The sequence below is a fragment of the Rhododendron vialii genome, chromosome 1a (genome assembly GCF_030253575.1).
Source record: "Rhododendron vialii isolate Sample 1 chromosome 1a, ASM3025357v1".
Lineage (NCBI taxonomy): Eukaryota > Viridiplantae > Streptophyta > Magnoliopsida > Ericales > Ericaceae > Rhododendron > Rhododendron vialii.
In genome coordinates, this window is record NC_080557.1 from 11604638 (window position 1) to 11627565 (window position 22928).

The following is a 22928-nucleotide window of genomic DNA, read 5'->3' on the forward strand; positions in this document are numbered from 1 at the left end:
GCTCGAGCCTTAACGAGCTAAGCTGAGTTTTTGTCAAACGAGCCGAGCCAAGCTCGACTCTTTTAAAAACGAGCCGAAATCTCGAGCTTGACTCGTTTACTAAATGAACCAAACAGAACCGAGCCTTAACAAGCCAAACCGAACTCGCAAGCTGCTCGGTTTATTTACGGCCCTAGCCCTAGGTAGGGATTCGGGAATTCAAACCCGAAAGTAGTTTTTAGGTAGGGGTGTGGTTCTAGACAACAAACTATATATCTCCTTTGCTGATTCGCTTTATCGCATCCTGATTAAAGTACTCATAATAAAGTTTAATATGCCTTCTTTTTTTGTTCTTTTTTTATTTTGGAGTTTTTTTTTTTAACCTATTTTGGAGTTGGAGTACCCTTTGTTTTTTAGAACGAACTGGAACTTTATTCTCACCCACTTTGTTTTAAAATCCAATTAGCATGTACTAACAATGTTTGACAGGCCTTGTGCAGATTATATTAAGCTAGTGATTGGTCCCCAATCAGGATTGGGAAATCCTGTATTGCACACACGGGCCATCGATCTTGACAATGGATGATTGAGATATGATTTTTAATTATGACCGATAAGAATAATTTATTATCAATCATAATTAATTTTTAATGCAGACCGTTGATTGATGAGATCAACAGCTGTGTGCCGTCCTACACATGCACTACACATGGATACACTGTAGCACCCCCGGATCCCCTAATCATGTGGAGTTTCATCTACCCATATGCAATGTACCTTTGTTTATAATCAGATAGCAGCAGAGAACATGATATTGGCATAATTTTTTAAATTCCTAATCTTGGTTTGTACAACTAACTTCTTGGTGTTTAATTATTTGGGTCCAATACAATAAAGTCCCGTTCTGCTAAGATTTTTATTTTTTTTTAAAGTGCTTATTTCTTATTTTGCGAGACAAGTCATTATCTCATAATACATCATTTTTAATTCAAAAAATAAGTATTTATTTCTCTTAGCGGAACGAAACCTAATTGTAGTGTATCGATTTGAGATTTTTGTTTATTATGATTTGTGACGGAAAAAGTAACTAAAAGATGCTCCATAGTACATTTTCTTTCATTTGGCCATGTATTTTTTACAAGGCAAATCGTACGAATAAGTGCGTCTAAAAAGTGCTCTGCATTAAGCGATTAAAACTAAAAAGAGGGCCAACAAAAAGTGCCGCCAGACTTGGTTCACAATAGAAACTCAGACTTGGTTCCACAAGACCCATGTTAGCCATGTTTGAGTTTCCATAATCTCTTGATAAGGTTAACTTTGCTTTTAACACCACCAACACGCAATGGAACCTTAACTTCAGCCAATATATTTAACTTCGGCCGATATAGTTATGGTGAGATCTGTAACGATGATTTAATGTGACAAGACAATGCTCCCCGGCGAAGGCGTTGGATACCTTCCCCACTCGTTCAACCCAAAATACGAAGAGAAATTCAGAAAATTCACAAAAGCATCAGAATACGGCAACCATAAATCACAAAGCACGATTCGTTTTTGGTACAATTGAAACAAATCTTTGAACAAGCCTTTACAATTGAAACCAATATTTAGTAGAAAATGAAATGGATCACGTGTTCGACCAAATAAACACATTACATCATATGAAAATGAGTTATATTGCCATTGCTAAAAAATTAATGAGTGACTTGCTATTGTTGCAAGGAGAGAGAGAGAGAGAGAGAGAGAGAGAGAGAGAGAGAGAGAGAGAGAGAGAGAGAGAGAGGCACGATCTACTTATAAAGGGCTTACAACTTTCCTCTATTCTACAAATAACAACACAGATCAGCATATAGATAATATCCTCCTGGAACTTGAGTAGGATGGACTATGAGCTTCTCAGTAATTATGCACTTGCTGCTGGAAGCAGAACAAGGCTCCCAAAGCTGTTGGCAAATTTAGGCCTCCATTCAGTTCTTGCTTTTACAATATCACCCCCATCCTCGAGTCGAAGCAAATGCTGGCACTCGACATGACCTGAATCAACCAAACCACCAACACTGGCACCAGATACGGCGGTGAGGGACTGGACTACACTGCCCCTTCTACATTCCCGCCTGTACTCCAAAGTGATACCAGAAAGCTCATGACTCTCCAAAATAGGGAGCGGGGCACTCTGCGCATTTGAAAGTAAGGGACAAGGGAATGGCAGAAAGGTCGAATGAAAAAGAGAAAAATCAAACAACCAAAATCAAAGATTCTGAGATGGGTCGGAAATACAGACATCCCTCAGCACTGTTACTTATCGAACATTCGCGATAAATCAGAATTCATTGCATTATAAACTCTGAGCACGCAATAAGCAAAACTGTTTCCGGCGGTGGAAACAAAGGAAGTCAATGGACTCTTAAAGGTGCGCCATGAGAAAGGAGAAATTGTGCTCCAAATCGTAGTTAGTATAGTTCAATTAGCCAAATATAGCAACCCTAACGGACCTATCCATTTGTTTCTCCTCATTTCATCTACTATTGCCCTCTCTCCTTCATAACCAAGTTGTCGGCATTGTATTCTTGCTGAAGTCCATATTACCCTCTTCATAATGGGCAGTAATCATACACAACAGATAATTATCAAACAAGAAGAGGGACGATAGGCTGATAGCCAGTTCAAACAACAACCATCTAGTGCGTTCAACTGATGTTACCTGACTATTTCAATGAGAAACAAGTACCATGCTATGATTTCTAAGACACGGAAAGCTGACAACCTCAAGAAATGCAAATTGCAATGCCTTGGTAAGTTGTGAGGGCATTCCGGTGTTTCTTGTTTATCAAATAAGTACGTTGTGCAACATATTTTTTTTTTTTTTTTGAAATTGTACATTGTGCAACATGAACTTATTAAAACACAACTTGTATGACCCAGTGAAGTGTAATGAGTAACACCACATTCACACAATATATTATAAAGTGGAAGGGCATTTTGGTTATCTTCAATAATACAAACAAAAAGGGGAGTGCGGTAAGTAAAAAGGGGAATGCGAAAATCACTCCACATCCATTTATCACATAACCTACCTTCATTGTGACATTCTTGTTTAGATGCTATGACAACCAAACTCCCATGCATCTAAAGCATCAAATGGTTCTACTTCCATGGGAGATGCAAGAGCTTCCAATAATTCAAATCTATTCAATAAATACCTTTTATTGCCATCATACCAAATATTTCTCTCTTCTAAAGAATCTCGGAAGTTGCAACTGTGTATGATGGAACTTACAGTGTCCATTTCAAAAGCTAATTCTCAAAAGAGGTGATCATATCTAGAACAAACAAGATGATTTTCATTTGAAACTATGTCACTGAAAAACCACTGCAAGAACCTAACCATCTACACTAAAAACAGATGCCAAATGCCAATATCTGAGCATACTTTCAGCCAAATGCAACATTATAACATAATGATTCCTCAAGAGGGTAAGAAAATTCAAATGCAAGAGGCAAATCAAATAAATAAAGCGTTCTTAAAATTACCTCAAGAATCCAACCAATGTACTTCACATTGTTGACATGCTGGTTGACGTCTAAATCACCCCATCTAGGCTGGAAAATTGAAAAGAAAGGAAAAACAAAACAAAGTGAGAACAGTGAAACAGCTCTATGGTATGTCAAAAAGGGTTTCATTTTCTAGAACAGCTTTAACGCACCGTTAAACCAGTACGAATGTAGTCTGCTGTGCTTTCATCAAGTTTGGGTGATTTTCTGCTTTCCTCATCCACCAAAGGAGGTGAATCCACAAAATAAGAACCTATTTCCTCCCGAACTTCATTTGGAAGTTTGGATATCTTACGTGTCTCTTTATTCATCATCACCCAGACACTGCAACCAAAAACCACAACAAAAATTAGCATAAGTTGCTCCTGGCATATTAAAGGACTGGCTCACCATGCCTTACGACTCTGGCCAATAACTCCACATAAGCCGCTCAAATTTGTTCACAGAACAAATTACTGTGGCCATGTTAACAGTAATCCCTACCCCTCCAGAATCTAGAAAATATCTTTCAGCAGACTACAAAAGAGATCTTTCTATCAGAAGATTTTTGTACATGATTTTTACATTCAATTGCTGCATAAGAAGCAAGGATACGGGTAAACATATGTTTACGAGTACGATACACACAAACTCTCAAAACATAGGGATAACCAACGCAGTAGGGGACACGTAAAAAAAGGAAGAATATGTATCTTCATACATTTTTAGTGGTTAATCATATGGACTGTTATATGTAAAAACAACCACAACTAGTATTGTAATTTTCATTCTCCTTCCACCTTTCAAATAGTGTAATATAAACAAAAGACTTTTCAGGTTGAAATTTGTTATGTAAAATTCCCAACTTAACCCCCAAATAACTTTTTAAAGTTGTGAAATTGTCCCTGCCATGTTTCCATCCGTGTCTAGAGAAACAAGAGTCCTTGGCTTAAAGATTAAGAAAATTAAATGTGGTGTGTCCCATACGTGCTTCTTTCTGTTCCCTGCCTGCTTGACACAGATATGGCAACTACTCAGTCATGTCAGTGCTTCATAAGTTGTTGCTTTGCCTATTTCCATAAGTATTATGTATATTCAACCACAAAAGCCTGAAAATTTGTACAAACATAAACAAGCAACGTATGCACCATTTTCCAATGCTATTGCCGCTCCACTTAAACTTTGTCAGAAGACAAAAATATACTCCCCTCTCCGTCACAAATTGCTGGTCCTTCTTTCCTTTTATGGATGTCCCAAAATGAATGGCTATTTTGAAAAGTCAACATAAGTGCAACATTACTCACCCTTTCTTTTCTGCATTAAGTGTCATGTCAACAAAGCATATAGTAGGGGCAAATTGGGAAAGTCAATACCAATTATATTTTCCATCATTCTACCCATAAAACCCCGCTTCGCCAAAAGGGGCAAGCAAATTGGGACGGAGGGAGTAGAAGACAGTAGCATACTTTTCAGCTGAGTGTTAAGTCATGAGACTTTTTATTTCAAAAGATCACATCCCTACCTGGATGCTCTTATCAAAATGTCCCCCGTCTTCCAGTCACGGACAAGCCAATCACGTCGCACACCATTCTTTCCAGACGGAGCTACCCAAGTGTCTACTTGTACAGCATCGCCCCTAAAATAATCAAAAAGCTCATTTATTAGTCTTTATTTATCAAGTTGAAATAACATAAGTAATGTCACCCGCAACGGTTTCCATTCCTTTGAAGGATGTGATGTCCCATAAAGATAATACATCCTTTCATAAGCATATGATTGCAATTTAGAATCCTTACATATAAAACAAGAAGATCATCATCATATTGCAAATTAAGTACATAACAGTTATGGGTTGGACACATAAAGTCCACTCATTGTTGGCCGCCTCGTCAATCTTATTCTTGAGCAATCCAACATCTTTCCTCAATTTTGAGCAACCCAACATCCAAATAATATCTCAATCCTCCACTAGGAAGCAATCCAATACACATGCCTCCTTATAAGAAGTATTCTCAACAGGCTATCTCCGCACTTCTTGACGACCAAACTTCATCTACCTAACTTCGACAAGCAAATCTCAAGACGTCACCTAAAATTTGGAAACTGTTTCCAAGGCTCCCCACCATAAAACGTAGTCACCTCAAAGGTACTCAATAACCCCACAACATCACTGTCCTCCTAAAAAATGTAACCCTCCCAGATACAAATCTCAACTGCCACTTCATGAAAAGAGATTTCGGAAGATACTCAGTTATTGAAATCTAGCGTTCCAAGTTTTTTTCTTGTAGGGATTGGTAAGAGGACACAAACGATTATAGCAAGCACATGTTGGGTTCTGTTCTCCCTCCAACCCTTCCAGACCCTCCAACTCTATTTAGATCTATGGTTATAACAGAGTTGATAGCTAGGGGAAATATCAATCATAAACATCAATTAAACTAACGACCAAGCGAAAAACAAAAGTCGACACTTCAATTTTCAAAAACTAATGAGGTAATCTTCACATACACAAATTCATGATAATATTAAGTTATCATGCAAATATTTCAACCAAACCTTCTATAAGATGATAAGGTCGGGAATAAAAGTATGTCAAATGTATCAGACTAAAATAAAGTTCATATTGACAGTTGAAGTATCAGAGCCACCAAAATTGTATGATCATCGTTAACTAGTAAGAAAGCTACAATGCACCTAAAAATGCGACTTACCAAGTCGGATAGCGATCTACCACAACTTGCATTTTATTGACCACCCAAATCAGGTTCCTTTTGCACATCTCCGGAGTTGAACCAAAGCCATCACCCAGAAGCCCCACACTCTTCACGTGGTTAAGTGCCGTTTCCTGCACGAAGAGCTTAAGCTTTTAGAAAAATAAACCCTGGACACGTTGATAAAATATGTGAAGTCACCAATTGTCCCAAAAGCATAAGGTTTTAGGATATGAGCCCACCATTGTACATCAATTACCAAGCTATTATACACTTCCCTCATGTGCGACCCATTGTGCATGTGGAAGAGAGAACACAAGACACAGGATATTATTATGAAACTGACTAACTTGAACTAACTTGCTTGGTGATTACAGAAGTATGGCCCTCCTTTTATAGACGTAAAGAAGGAGTAGTGACCTCATACAAACAGTATAAACATATAATGTGTACTGTGTTCTGAAAAGTAGTAGCAGGAAAGTCAAGTATGGGTAGTAAATGTTGCATGTATAGTAAAGTCTATGCACTGTTAATAGGTGATGAGTATGGTAGTATGGCAGATGTATGCTGTAAGTAGTAGTAAAAGTCATGTGTAATAAATGCATGTGTAATAAATGTGGCAGGAAAATGTAACGAGTATAATTGGTACATGATGATGTAAGCAGTGTACCAAGTAGGTACAAACACAAAGTAGGTTAGAATCAAAGAGAGAACACAAGACACAGGATATTATTATGAAACTGACTGACTTGAACTAACTTGCTTGGTGATTACAGAAGTAAGGCCCTCCTTTTATAGACGTAAAGAAGGAGTAGTGACCTCATACAAACAGTATAAAGTAGGTTAGAATCAAAGAGAGAACACAAGACACAGGATATTATTATGAAACTGACTGACTTGAACTAACTTGCTTGGTGATTACAGAAGTAAGGCCCTCCTTTTATAGACGTAAAGAAGGAGTAGTGACCTCATACAAACAGTATAAACATATAATTGGTACACTGCTTACATCATCATGTACCAATTATACTCGTTACATTTTCCTGCCACATTTATTACACATGCATTTATTACACATGACTTTTACTACTACGTACAGCATACATCTGCCATACTACCATACTCATATGCAAACATCCGTATATAGTACAAAATAATGCAAATGAAAGAAGCACAACTCAAACAGGGGACACAAGCATATAAAGAGACTTGAACCAAAAGCACCAATTGTCCCTATAGCTTAAACTGTTAGGAAATAGGCTTACCAATGTATATCAATTATCAAGCTATCCGGCAAAAACATGGCATTGTATTGTACATGCAGTGCATGCACGTCTTTTATACTCTAATGAAGGTTTGATCTACCTGCAAATGATTCATCAGCGTCTCTATAGAGGCAGTCCGATCAGCTCCAATTTCATAAGATCTGATAGAAAAGTTTTGACGGAAAACAAGACCATCCTGCAACAAACCAAATGGATCTACGAGAATATCAGGGCGCCTTGGCTTCCAATCAAGCATCGTCCATTGCTTCTCAGCTGCCAAGAATATGGTCGTGATAGCAGCAAGAAGCATACTCCAATCTGGTAATTGGTTGATAAAAGTCCTCTGGGGATGTGGCGGTGCCTCATTCTCACTCTTGAGGCCTTCCATTATGCCAACTTTGGTACCGTTTACCTTGGAAGAGGCTTGTGCATTGGCCTTAACCTTTAAGCCCCTGGTGGTAGAAGATCTTGATTTAATACCCGCAGTATCCGCATTTGTTGGCACTCCTCCAAGCTTGCTGGATGTCTTGGCACCAGATTCAGGTAGCGAAGATGCACCTTGAAATAATGCAGAAGTAGCAACAGGAGCAACCATGATGAAAAATGTATATGGCCACCCAAATCAGAGGTATCGGAGGTTGGAAGAACAATCTCTTTTAATTGTACTTTCTGAAACAAGCAACCAGATGGCACAGTTAGGAATATTCACCAAAATGCATCAAAGACTGATATGCTGCGTCTGCATCACATGTACAAGATGAAAATTGTAGAACTAACATTCAAGAAATTAATTAGCTAATTTTCACTGTCTTCAACTAATAAATCAGGTCAGGTATTAATTCCACACACCCGGAAAAAGGGATTCCATTTTCAGTTACTGAGACAGACAGTTTCATTTTCATTCTCTCAAAACAACTCTGAACAACAAAGAAGTTTACCAGACTATGTTAAAACTATGCCAACTTATTTTTTACAGCATCTGCAAGCTCGAAAAGCTGATTTTTGAGAAGCTCTATTTTGATATTGTTTGACTTTTGAATTTCAAGGCTCAGTTGTTATCAGAAGTTCAGTTGCAACAGACACTAACAAAACAGTTTTTGGAAGTTGAATTGAAATTTGCTACACATGGATTTTTAATAGTTATGAACCTATAGAAGAAACAAATATACCCCAATACAAACTAGTAAATAAGAAAACGTGGTCGCTCAGCCTACTACCATGGGATCAGCTCCTCTCCGTACCTCATCCCTCCAAACCCCTCCGGACTCTCTTTTTGCAGGCCCCTTCTCTTTTGGTTTTCTTTTTTGGCGGGTTCTACAAGGTGAACGGTTTGGATCATGATTGTGGACCCGGGATGGACCCACAAAAGAGGGGTTAGGAGGTGTATGGAGGGGAGCTGATTAGATGAGCCTATATATGACCCTTTTCATGCTTTTTCAGCAACCGGAAATTTGGTAACCCAAAAATATGCAAGAACAACGGAATTCTAGAAACCACTGGAGCTAGGCAGCTAGCTGGACTAATCATCAAGTGGTCTCAGGATTGAATCGTGGACCAATTGTTTCATTCCTCACTCTACCCTAGGGCTTAGGCTCAGTGACACAAGGACTACATTTAATTACTCACACCAGGCTAACAATGTGTTTGGAACTTATAAAGTAAGGGAAGCGAAGAGAAAATTATGGGAATGTAAGTATAAGAAAAGTGTAACAAAAAATTTATGTACTCAGTACTCTATTTTTCTCTTTTCTTTGTTCTCAAATCACACTATGTAAGAAAAAAATAAGTTTCTCTTCTCTTTTCCCTTCGGATCCGTTTGGAACTTGCAGAAAGGAAATGAAAAGAAAGGAAAATGGATAAGAAGAAAAGTGGGAGTAAATTATAGAGGAAAATGTGTTGTGCTCAAAATTGGACTTTCTTATTTTCCTCTCACTTTCTTTCCAAAACCAAACCGGGGGGGGGGGGGGGGGGGGGGGGTTGGAATTTTTAAATTTTTCCTTTCCATAGGTTCCAAACAAGCATTCCTTTGGAACATGTGGAACAGAAGAGAAAGGAAGGGAAATTTCCCAAAATATTCCTCTCATTGTTTGGTTTGGAGAAAAAGAGGAGAGAAAATAGAAAAATGTAGAATGGTGCATGGTACAATTTTCCTCTCAATTTTCTCCCATTTCCTTTCTCTTCTTTTCTCCCATTTTCTTCAAGTTTCAAACAGCTAAGTTCCAAACAAACCTAATTCCCATACACCAACGCCATAAAGAAAAAAACAATGAGAGAGAGAGAGAGAGAGAGAGAGAGAGAGAGAGAGAGAGAGAGAGAGGATTGTAAGGAATTCAGAAGATTAACAAAGCAACATAATGTAAATCAATTAAAAGCAAAACTACGAAAGAGATGGACAAAACCTCATAAAACAAACAACAACAACAACAACAACAACAAAGCATGCGAACAAAAACAACAAGAACTTTAGAAAATGCTCCATTTTACATAGAAAATTCCAACATGGAAGGTGCAACAGATCTGAACGTTCACACAGACACAAAACCCAATTGGCTAATCACATTCATCATCCCAATTGTGCCCTACATTACACCAAAGAGAAAGCAAAATTCAAACCAAAACCCAAACTTTCTAGCAGAAAAAAAAAAAAGGCAACAAAAGAAGAAGAAAATAATACAAGTCCGAACCTTAATTACCAAGCTCAGAAGATTCCAGAGAGTAAAAATTCCATATATACATAGAATTATGCAGAGAAAGTCGACATTTTCGCTCCTTTCACGCAGCTTCGGAGGTTTGCCACCGCTATGCTCCACTGTTTTGCTCCTTGTTTTTAAAAGTAATTTCCGAGGTTATGGTATGTTTGCCGAACGCAGAACAGAGAGAGAGAGAGAGAGAGAGAGAGAGAGAGAGAGGGTAGTGGAATTTTGTCACTCTGGGGACAGCGAATTTTGGGGTGGTGAAGGTTTGGCGTCGGCCGTCGAGTGACCACATTTTTATACTCTTGTGCAAACGAATCGAATCGGGCCTAATTTTTTTAATATTCATTTTTTTTTTTAATCCGGATGTTCATGTTTGTTCATTATTAAGACATTATTCGTTTGGAGGTCTCGAAATTTCTGTGCATGGTTTTCAATAAACTTTTTTTTATCTATCTCTCTCCAATCATAACTTTAAAAAATTTATCTCAAAACCCCCAAACGAACAAGGTCTAAGTATTTAAGAGAACTTAGGTCCCACTTAGATGGGGTAAAAAATATGAAGGGAGGTTAAGATAATAGAGTGTATTAATTTTGATGGGTTGGCCCACATCGATTTTATGTTTATGGAGGGGGATAAAATATTACGGAGTATGTGGTCTGGATGGAGTATTAAAAAGAGGGATAAAATTTGATTTTGTTTGGATGGTTTATAGAATGAGGGATAAGAAGGGGTGGATGATGGTAAAAACTGTCAAATGACTATTTTGCCCATGTACAATGTTAAATTTGATTATGTATTAAAATAAGTATATAAATTTCAAAATCAATATATTTAATCAATTTTGGACAATTGGAAGTATAAAAAAAATAAATTAATTAAAAAATGTCTATTCTAAAAAATTTATATTAAAAAAAGTTTTTTAATTATATTTTTAATATATAAATTGTGTAAAAAAATAAGTGTTCCAATTTTCAATCTATTTGAACCGATGCGAAGATCTTATTTTTCTGATCATTTTATCTTAAATGGTCATAATGGATTTTGGCTCTAAGGTCTTTCAATGAGCACCTTAAGAGAGCTCTGAAACTAAATAAAGAGTTTTCGGGTTGAGGAAAGGGGATAAGCGGGGGTGATTTCGTTCAAATTTCACCCCTATACAATCGGATAAAATTTGGGCAACCCTAGGGCCGCCCAAAAGTTTCACGGCTGAAACCCATGGTAGCGTTAAAATGAAGAATGGCAGAAAAGAAAAGAGGGGAATGAATGGTGCATCCAAGCAGCGGCAACAGCTTCGGCCCCACCCCATTTACCCCCTCCTATTATTTCACTCCTCTTTTGACTCCATCTAAGCAGGGCCTTAAGTTGAGTTCGAGCTCATTGAGCTTCCCTAGGTTTGAGAGAAGCAAATAAGAAACTAAAGATTCCAAAAATAATTCCTTTTTTTTTAACCAATGTCTAGTTGAGTCTTGATTGCCAATGTCTCGTTGAGGCTGGATTCAGTCATGTTATTATCAATATCTAATTAACTTGATTTATAATATACGGTTCCAACAAAGTCTACCAACAGAAATGTTCAGATCATGGCAACAAGAAGATTTCGATAATGCATACCGAAGCACATTACACCCCATACAGCTTTTGACAGACGAAGAAGAGAGGAGATAAAGGCTTTTGGGAATAAGCTAATCCAGGCTCATTCTTATAGTATCTGGTATTTGTTTTTCCCTTTGCACCCGGACTGCTTATCCGACAGATAAGCAAAGACCTTCGCAAGCTAATAATGGCAAACTGTTACTCTGCTCGATTCCAACTTGGAAGTTGATGCCGAGCAAATAAGCTTTTAACTTTCCAAACGATTTTCGAAAACCTCGTCAATCAAGAGATCTTTTGAAAATCAAAACTGTTCTCTCAATCTGAATTATATCTGACCTGATACCCTTAGCTCGGAGGTACACAGGCAGCTTTCACGTAGGGTCGATCGCTACTTTTTAGTAAAAACTCTCAAACTTCGGGTTCTCCACGAACACTTGCGTTATATGTTAGAATAATATTAGGAGATATTATATTATCATGTTTTTCTAGTTTTTATATTGTGTTTTCTGTTTACACCGGATCCTATTATTCATGTTTTCTAGTTAGTTTATCTTTCCTCGTTATGCATGTTTTTCCAAATCTTATAGCTTGTATAAAGACATGCTAGCGGTATGTTTTAGACAGATCAATGAAATGAAGGTTTTTCCCGATTCACTCTCTGAACATGGTATCAGATCTTCTAACAATATATGATGCCTTATAAGCGACTCCAATCACTAAAATGGGATTCGTGATGAACTACAGATCCTAATAATATATATATATATATATATATATATATATATATATATATATATATATTGACAACTGCAGAAGCAATTTAATTTTGATGCGCATAAAAATATTGACTTTGAACAAATTGAAGTCTCCAAGTAAAATTTGGATTGCTGAAACGGTCACATTGCTTGACTTTTCAAGACATTAGTTTGAAATCACAGCCATTCATCTTCATGGGTAAACCCAAAACCAAACGTTGTCGGACAAATTAATTATGCAGTTAGGTGTACTCCACATTAATCAATGTGGTGAAGTGTGTTGGTTTTTCCCTTTACTATCATTGGTCATTTAAAGAAGTTAAATTGGGTTTTTTGGATAACTTAGCGCAACCGAACTAGTTTACACGCACCTTAACTAACAGAAAGTTTGGTAAAAGTCGGGACAAAGCCCATATAAACTGACCTCTGTATAAGAATAATAACACTTGGAGAGGTTTAATTTGAATATAGGAATAGGAAAGCAACTATAGGGTCCGGCTTAGCCTTTGGTGCATAGCCTCCTCTTCTCAAACGGACTTCGATATTAGAACATCCACGCCGGTGATTGGAACCGTTTACTTTTGAAAGACTCAACGTCTGAAAAACTAGAGAATATCCTATTTAAGGTTAAATATGTTAAACGCCGGAAAAAGAGTTTTGACCAAATATTTTCACAATGAAAAAGTTTAGATCATTAATTTGGCGCGAGGAATTAATATTCATGTGATCATAATGTAAGATTACAAGTACAAACCAAGCTCATGTGGTAATTTAGAATTTAGAGTGACATACCACACTCTTGCTCATAAATGGAAAAAGATAAAATTGAAACATTACCTCTTTTGTTTGGTCGAAAAGAGGAAATCACTCGTTTATTTTTGTCAATTAATAGAAAAGATCATTTTACATCAAATATGAAATCACTCGTGGACGTATGTGAGATTTTCCTATTAAAACAAGAAGTATCAAGTATTCTTAGGATTTCAGAGTGTTTGTTATTTTTTCCTTTTCATTAGCATTTTTAGGCCCAAGAACATTGCCTACAAGCAATTTAGGGTGTGATGTATTATGAGATAATGACATGTTTTGTAAAATAGAAAATCAATACATTTCGAATTAAAAAGGTGATAAGTTGTGAGAGAATGACCTGTCTTGCAAAGCGAAAAAAAGAACCTTGACAGAACGAAGCATTATTATTGGAAAAGCATGTTAGCCAAAAAAATTAGAAAACGCCATGGAAACCCTCACATCATATTTCTATCCTTGTGTGGAAGACAGAAACAACTTTCGTGAGAGCAACAAAATGTGTGAAAGTAATAAATAACGTATGAGTGACTATTTAAATTAAAAAAAATTCTCCCTCAAGTCCCCTTTTTTTAGGCACCAAATCAAAATTCTGAGAATGTCCTTATCTTGAATGCATTTTATACTAACCTGATTACTTACCAAGCAACCACCCAATCCATTAATTGCCACACTCGCATAATCTTTCAAAATGTCATGTGCTCTCGCTCTCAATCCTCTTATTGCGCTCACGCACTCATTAATCCTCACTCTCGATGACTAATAGTTTGAATTGTATTTCAAAAATGCTTTCCCGCTCGCACTCCTGCTCATGCACCTGCAGGCGAATTATGTGACTTCGCTCAGGACCCAAAGGGACCAAACTAATTCACGAAAGCAAGAATATTTAAATCTTCTAGTTTGCATTTTTAGTCAAAGCTGAAAGAATTGAGTAAAATATAGAATGACCGGATCTCTCAAATCTCAACTAATAATCACAATGCCTTATAAGTTCCAGGCTGCCTAAAACTCCGGCAGGTGATCTTTTTTTTTTTAATTATTCGGTGATTCCGTTTTTATTGACCTCTTCCCAATATGATAAAACAACGCATAAACATATTTTTGGTTTTGTATATATATTGGCTTGTATTTTCTACAAAATTCTTCGCACACGTCGTGATCATATGATTGAAGTATATAAAATATGATACGTAACTTACCGTTCTGTATATATGTTTAGAGGTATAATCTTCAAATAACCATACGCAATAACTAAAAATGAGAAGAAAAAAAACACACGGGACGCATCTCGTTTTGACTAACCAGATTGCAAAATCTTCAATCGTTACTTCTATGCAAAGATCACTGCCTAAAGGCCCTAAAATGTAGCATAGTAATAGATTACTGTTTACTTGATAACATTTGTTGGAAGCACTCCAATATTATTTGTAAATTAGTGTGTGTGTGCAAGGATGGAACTAGGATTTTACCTTAGCAGTGGCGAAATGTATACTAAAAAAATTAAAAAAAATTGTTTTTCAATATTAATAGTCATCAGCTCCAGAAAAAATTAAAAGAACATAACAAAAACTAAACTAAATGATGTTTGTCATTTACACATGGAGTACAAAAGAAGACTAATTTTAATTTTGGGCATCGATAATGGCATAATAATTAAATTTCTTTAATTTTTTTTAGGTTAAGTTGTTTTAGTGTTAGAGTGTGAAATATTTTTTTCTTAATTACACATCATCATTTATATTATTTCACTTTGGCCCATTGAATTTATTTTTGGAATACTTTTTTGGATCTCCTTTCATGAAAAAAAATATAAGATTTATTACTAGTATATAATAAAAAATAAGGAAAAAAAACCTAGCAGTGACGAGACTACAAAGTTGGGGATAAAAAAAAATTGTCACATATAATAATTGCATTTTTTAAAATTCTTGTCATGGCGGTCGCCGCCATTAAACCTCATTTGTTCCATCCTTGGTTAGCATATCAGCTGGCGCAAGTCATTATAGGTCATACATTATAATGATGCAATATTAAAGTGTATGGCCATTTATTATAAATTCTCTCACCAAAAGTGCAATAAAAAACTCTTAACCAAACTCTCTCTTAAATCAAGTCTCGCAAAATACTAATTTCCACACAAAAAAAAAAAAACATTTACTGGCTTCTCCAATCCAAATGGACGAATCTTCAATCAATCAATCAAACAAACAAACAAATTAATGAAGTGCGGAGTCTTCCAATATTGGATTTGAGCAAAAAAATTCCACACACAATCCTTCTCAAATACAAGAATGACTATGTGTGGGGATAAGCTCATTCAATGTGCATTTGAGACATTTCGTTTGTTTATTTTAGCAGACTTTCGGTGAAGACTCCTGCAGTCAGTTTCAATAACAACGTATGAGGCTCTTGTTTACCACCAGCTAATAAAGTGGGGACCTATTAATTCAGTGGGAAATGAATTTCATTCGATCCTTTTCGATTCCCTCGTTCAACAATAAGTTGATATATTCTCTCATTAGACACCAAACCATCATTCTCAATTAAATGAAACCAAAAAGAGAGACAAGACTATTTGAATAGTACACATACGTAGTTGTCAGCAAGATAATTCCCAAGTCAAGAAATCCTCCCATAGTAACTTCTGATCTGGTTCTTAATTCTTGATCTTATGAATGTTATAGTTGGAATGGTCTCGAAAGACAATTTAAGGAATCTATCTCCAACTAATTAATTAAAAGTGGCACGAGATACTGAGATATACGTGATTATAAAAAGTAAGGAATACAGCTGTCTTCAAATAATGTTTTCTAATGAACCTGGCTATATTTGAATCAGATTGATCACTCTTAATCTTGGTTAGCCATTAGTTTTGGTTGCATAGTCATAGTCGTAGATTTGATTGGGTTCAAGCAAAAGTAAACTAAATTAAGAATACAAGAATATCCACGTGGTTGTGTTCCCAAAGCACTGGAAAATCTCTGTGTGTGTGTGTGTGTGTGTGTGTGTGTGTGTGTATATATCTCCTTGTACTCATTAATTTCCTTATGCTGGCTTGAAGACTCATCTTTCCGCATGACTCGATATCCAACCTAATAGAACGACTAATTTGGAGATAGATCTCATCCACTGTTTATTAGCAGGGATTCAATTAAAGTCGAGATAAAGTTTGTAAAGGCTGATCCTCAATACAAAAATGCATTGCACTATAAATAGTTATCGGCTCCAAAAAAAAAAAAATAACATAACAAAAACTAAACTAAATGATGTTTGTCATTTACACATAGAGTATGAAAAATGACTAATTTTAATTTTGGACATCGATAATGGCATAATAATTAAATTTCCTTAATTTTTTAGGTTCAGTTGTTTTAGGGTTAGAGTGTGGAATTTTTTTTCTTAATTACACATCATCATTTATATTATTTCACTTTGACCCATTGAATTTAGTTTTAGAATAGTTTTTTGGGTCTCCTTTCTTGAAAAAAAAAAGAAGATTTATGACTAGAATGTAATAAAAAAATAAGGAAAAAAACCTAGCAGTGGCGAGACTATATAAATTGGGGATTAAAAAAATTATCACATATAATAATTGCATTTTCTAAAATTCTTGACGTGGCGGCCGCCGCCACTAGACCCCCCCTGGTTCCATCCTTGTGTGTGTATGTGTGTGTGTGTATATATATATACACACACACATACACACAGTTATTTTCAAATAAGGAGGTCCTTATTTTAGTTAATATAAGGACCTCCCAATTTCTCCCATTTTCCAATTGAATTTCAATGATCCGATCCGTTCAATGTGTTCAGAACGTGATTTTAAGGGTACCCACGAGAAATCGGCAAAAAAAATGACCGGAAAGGGCTTGATTTGAGCAGTTTTTATTTGAACCGTTTGATAAAAACATAATAAAAACTGCTCAGATGAAGCCCTTCCCGATTTTTTTTTTGCTGATTTCTCGCGGGTATCCTTAAAATCACGTTTTGAATACATTGAGCGGCTCGGATCGTCAAAATTTGATCGGGAAAAGGAGGTCCTTATTTTATTAAAATAAGGCGGTCCTTAGAAGAAAAAGACTTTATATATATATATTTGTTCATTTTATAACACAAATGTCTTTGCTAGCACAGTGTCTGAGTTCAAGTCTTCTGGGCAGCTTTTTTCTTTCGAAATGTTTTTTTCCCAAAAATAATGGCCTTGTTCGTTTAACATATTTACTTTGTTTTAACTTTATTTTTCAATCATTACTCTATATCTTTTTTCAATCATTATCATATTTCTTCAATTATTAATTTCATTTCTCTCTTTCTATCTCTCTCCACTCATTACCCATCTCTTCAATTATTACCCTATTTTTCTCTCCACCCACTACCAAAACTAAAATATCCAAATATGCTAAACGAACAAGGCCAATTGTAACTGCCAGGTTTCAAAATCAAGTCAAGTAGAATTCAAGCCAACTACTCTGGCCGTTAGTGTCAAAGCAAATTAATATGCATTATAAAGTCTAAAGTAGTAATATAAAAAAATATTTATATCATTGTTATTTATTTAATTTTAAAAATACGTAGGGCACCATCCCACAATTTAGCCTTGGACATCCAAATTCCTTGAGCCGGCCCGATTGGAAGTTACTATACCCCCAATTTCTAAGAACCCGTTTGTTATTAATTAATCGATTATATGATTATTTATTGGAATATGAAAGAGAAATATCGCGAGCAGCCTATTTATGAAGCCATCTTAGAAAATCTCCTTGCCCGACCGTAGGGGTCTCACGATTTTAGCAACTTGGAAAATGAATATTATTTGGAAAAAATAACAGCAAAATTCGTTAAAGCAATCCCGGAAAAATGTGCCGCACGATCCCTCTCAGTCAAGATTTTGCTTATGAAGTTGTGAATTTTTGACCATATTTTACAACCGTGATCGTTGGGTTTTTTCCCTCGCGAGACGTGTTCACGTTGAAGGGCGGCCGATGAAGGAGGCGGCTTCTCTCTGCAGTTGGACTGCAGAGAGTTCTTACAATTGCATCATTGCTGTTTATCTTTATATTTAACGGTTCAGATTTTTAAAAGTAAACTTTTTTTCAAAAAATTTTATTTTGATCTCGATTGTTAAAATACTATCCGATAATGGCGATCACTTAGACCACACTCCTGCAGTCAAAAACAGTCCAAACCTGGATAGCGGACAAGCCAAATTCGCCAATGAAGTCTTTGACGAGGGCTTGACAAATTAGTATTTGTTTGATTCTTCGGTTCTTCCAATAGACAGTATTTTGCCTGTGTCTTGACAGTGTTAAAGTATGATTGGAAACGGAATGCACTGTGGGTTCCACAAGAAATTTGACCCGTACGAATTTTCTGCATTATATTCGAATCACTTATTAATCGAAACGCTTATTGTTTTGTTTTATTTTTTAGAAAAAGAAATCGAATCACTTATTTTATAATCGAAATAATATAGATGAGCAAAAAAATACTTCTTCCGTTTCAATTTGTTTGTTCAATTATCGAAATTCGTGTCTTTAAAAAATATACTTATATCTTATATTTTATACAGTAATATTTTTATGATTTTGAAAATTTTGTATAATAAAAATAATTGAGATTTTCTAAACAAGATCCATATTGCATATTAAAAACAATACGAATTGAAAATTATAGACAATTTTTTTAGAGATCAAAAGTTCTCAAAGAGTCAAAAATGAGACAAATAAATTGCAACGGAGGGAGTATTTCCATCGTGTATCATCTGAGCCGTTCATTGTCGAGATGAAACGTAAACTATTAGATTGCCGAACAGAAAACTCGGATGGTACACAACACCGTGCATTGCACCACCCTCACACCACCGATCCATCCCCGGTTCTATAAATAGTCGTGGGAATCTGCTGACTAATAAGAGTATATTTGTCAAATTTTCCCGCATTATGAGTAGAAGGAACCGGAGACACATGCAAGTTTTAATACTAAAAGAATTGGAGCTCCGCACTAATAATCGAAGTTGTTCACGTTGTCTAAATTTTTTTTTTCATAGTTCGTGTAACACGTCAACTCATGCAGATATTGGTAAGAGCTTAATCGATTCGTTCAGTTTTTATCTTGTCATTTAAGAGATAAATACCGATCAAATTCTTACCTATATCCAAATTGTTTTTTTCAAGAACTCCTAAAAACGTGTTTTAAACAAATTGAACGGCTCCTATCATTTGCATGGGGCTCCAAAATAAGTCCCACAAAGGTAGTTTACATTTTTGTATCAAAACTTGTGTCTGGGAAACAAGCAGGCCGGGTTCTTAATAAGCAAACAATAAAATCCCTGAAATTATAGATTTTATATATCTAAAATTATACTACCATGTATTCATATCAACGTACCAATCAAATAGTAAGGGCAAAATAGGGTTAGGCCCGTTTCACTTTCCCTTATTAAAAATTAAGTACTTATTTTTAATTTTTTAATTTGAAAAAATATATTTATCAATTTTTTTTTTACATTGTTCAAAAGATCTCATCGAGATCTATCAAATAAAATCCGTATTGCATTTTTTTTTTATTTCGGTAAACTCAATTTTAAGTTTGAAAATAGGTACTTATTTTAGAATCTGAAACGGGACCTTATTCATATGAAAACTTTACTAATGCTAATTTTAGATATGAAAACTTAAAACGGATTCTCTATTTAGTTCTAGATTTCAAACTCTTTCTTTTTAAAGATATATATTTTCATGTTCTTATAGACAGCGGCCGAGAGGGAGAGTTTTGAGGACACACTTCTTGAAGCTATCCCCTTCAGCTATCCCCCACGTGAGCAGTCTATCTTCAGTACCAATCTATCTATTTAGTACTAGATTTTAATATCGGTCTTGCTATTGTCAGCCTACTAGGCTGACGATAAACACACTAGAAGATAAGAAAAATACGTATTTTTGTGTACTTTATACATCCTTTAATACACATTCACACACTTATTATTATCAGCCCATTGGGCTGATTTTAAAATTTTTCTTTTAATATATTCCTTTTTAAAGATATTTTCACACTCTTACTTTTGCTCACCCTCAAGCGAATACTCTCTTTAGTACTAGATTTTAGTAATACATCGATCCCTTTTTATAGACTTTTTCATGCTCTGACTTTTGCTCACCCTCAAATGGATACTCTATTAATATAGTATTCCTTTTTAAAGATATTTTGATGCTCTTACTTTTAAAGATACTTAGTACTAGATTTTAATATATTCCTCTTTTAAAGATATTTTCATCCTCTTGCTTTTGCTCACCCTCGAACGGATACTCTATTTAGCACTAGATTTTAATATATTCCCTTTTAAAGATATTTTTACGCTCTTACTTTTGCTCATCCTCAAACGGATACGCAATTTATATAGTACTAGATTTTAATATTTTCCTCTTTAAAGATATTTTCATGCTCTAACTTTTGCTCACCGTCACATACACACGATATGTAATTTGGTCATCTGTCATATCCTCACCCTCACAAACACACGATATGTAACTTGGTCATCTGTCATATCCTGAAATTCGCGATTAAATAGATACTTACTATGCCATGCATTCCAAAAAAGTTAAATTATTCTATAGACAGGGGTGGAGCTATATATGTTGGGGCCTCCCCGAGCTCCTGAATTTTAAAATTTTTATTTTATATATACCTTATTTGAATATTATTTATAATTATTCGTGTATAGCTATTTATAATCTTAATAAGTTTGATTTGATTTGATAAAAAATCGGTTATCTTACATTCTCATTTCTCAATTTTTTCATAAATAAAAAATAAACATGTGATAGTTGAAGTAGCCTAAAAAAAAAAACAAAATGATTGGTATACTTTAACTACATTAGGCTTGAATCATTTAGATGTACAAAATGTAATGTATTGGAAAGCAAAATCTTTGTGATATAATAAATATATGTTCTGATAAAAACTAATACGTCTAACAAGCCGCCTCCAGGGGAAAATCCTGGCTCCGCTACTGTCTATAGAGTGGCAATAATCCCATATGTTACGAGGATTAGGTATACCTGCGATGAGAGAGAGAGAGAGAGAGAGAGAGAGAGAGAGAGAGAGAGAGAGAGAGAGAGAGAGAGAGAGAGAGAGAGAGAGAGAGAGAGAGAGAGAGAGAATTATGAACAAATCCGAAAATGACATTCACATGATAGCAACTTGGCAAATTAATGGCAATCCAATTTTAATAACGCAACCCGCTGAGTAAAATGGGAAAAGCCCTCCCAACCACTTTCTTCTTGTAAGATTGTGGCCTTTTGCCTTTGCATGTGCTCACTTTGCGGTTGTTCACAAGAAAACTCATCTTAATAATAATGACTTTGAAGGGAAGGCATCAGTCAAATTATTGTTTCTCAACTTCTTAATTACTACTGATCGATCATGTTGTTATGTTTAAGCTTTGGTTTATGCGACGTGGTGATCAAGGATAAGGAGTACTTGCTTAATTCCAAGAGGTCTTAAAAGTTTGAAAGTTAATCCTAGCTAGGTGGTAGGTGATATATCAATTATAGGGCCAGTCTATATAGGACATTTATCCCGACTTGAATTGGGTTTCTAGCTAGTGAAAGGTAGATTTGATTATGTAAGAATTAATCGAGGTACGCGTAAACTGATCCGAATATGGAATACCCATAGTTATAAAAAAGGATGGGGTTAAATCACATATAAAACTGACGAAATCACATGCATAATACATGGATCACCACAGTTAAATTTAATGGCTGTCTAATTTATCAAGCTTAATTAGAATCCACAATTGGGTACATGAATTGATGTTGAACTAACACTCTTTTCTCTCTTTCCCAAAAGTCAAGGTGTCCAGATCAGTTTACGCGTGCCTCAACTAATATTCTCCCCGGTCCGGTCAAAAGCGGGCCATCCACGCTGTGACAAGAGAATTCACGAGAAATTATTTTCTTGCGGTCTGACCCTAAGAATCGAACCATAATCAATTGTGTGGAGAGCAAACCCACCAACCAACCAACCGAAATAACCCTTAGGCTTTGAACTAACACTTAAGAGCATGCCAAATATTGCATTAGTAATTAGTATCGTGGTGCCAAGGCCTACTAAGAATATAGGACATTCGGCGGTATTATTGTTTTTGGAGATGACAAACGTAAGATTTCATTTTAAGGAAGGGTGGGTCTAGCTAGCTAGGGAGTAGGGAATTGATTTGGTGGAATTAAAGCTATCCCCAGAAAACGTAGACTAAAATGTGGCTCAGCTAAAGTTTGGCTTTGATTTAACAAAACTTGCTTATTTTGTGTTTTTGTTAACTTTATTTATTCAATTTGTTTTGCTATTTTGGTTTTTTCAATAAAATCAGGATCGTTGGATTGCCGAACGGACGGCTTGAATGGTGTACAGCACGTACACCCACCCTGTTCCCCATAAAGTTTTTCCAATGTCTCTTTATTCTTGAACATAAAAACAACCACATGAGTGTTGGCGTTGCCTAAACAAACGAAACAAATAATTTTTATATTACTCCTATATTTATTGCAACGCAAAAGTTACTACAATACATAATGAATACATTTTCAAACGAA

The 22928-nt window shown here is 35.6% G+C and overlaps 1 protein-coding gene across 3 annotated transcripts; it reads right to left on the reverse strand.

The window, feature by feature from the left end:
• Nucleotides 1-1488: 1488 nt before the first annotated feature.
• On the reverse strand, nucleotides 1489-10445 carry LOC131301689 (palmitoyl-acyl carrier protein thioesterase, chloroplastic-like). 3 transcript variants are annotated; one of them, XM_058328080.1, is made up of 8 exons: nucleotides 10171-10445; nucleotides 9971-10065; nucleotides 7587-8155; nucleotides 6222-6355; nucleotides 5033-5146; nucleotides 3684-3855; nucleotides 3511-3579; nucleotides 1489-2152 (listed from the first exon to the last, which is right to left on the reverse strand). In XM_058328080.1, exons 3-8 carry the CDS (start codon nucleotides 8079-8081, stop codon nucleotides 1883-1885), a joined length of 1254 nt encoding a protein of 417 aa, XP_058184063.1. In that variant the 5' UTR covers nucleotides 8082-8155; nucleotides 9971-10065; nucleotides 10171-10445; the 3' UTR covers nucleotides 1489-1882. The 3 variants fall into 3 exon arrangements, with proteins under 3 accessions (XP_058184063.1, XP_058184056.1, XP_058184069.1); XM_058328073.1 differs by lacking the exon at nucleotides 9971-10065; XM_058328086.1 differs by lacking the exons at nucleotides 9971-10065; nucleotides 10171-10445 and adding an exon at nucleotides 8704-8773.
• Nucleotides 10446-22928: the final 12483 nt, after the last annotated feature.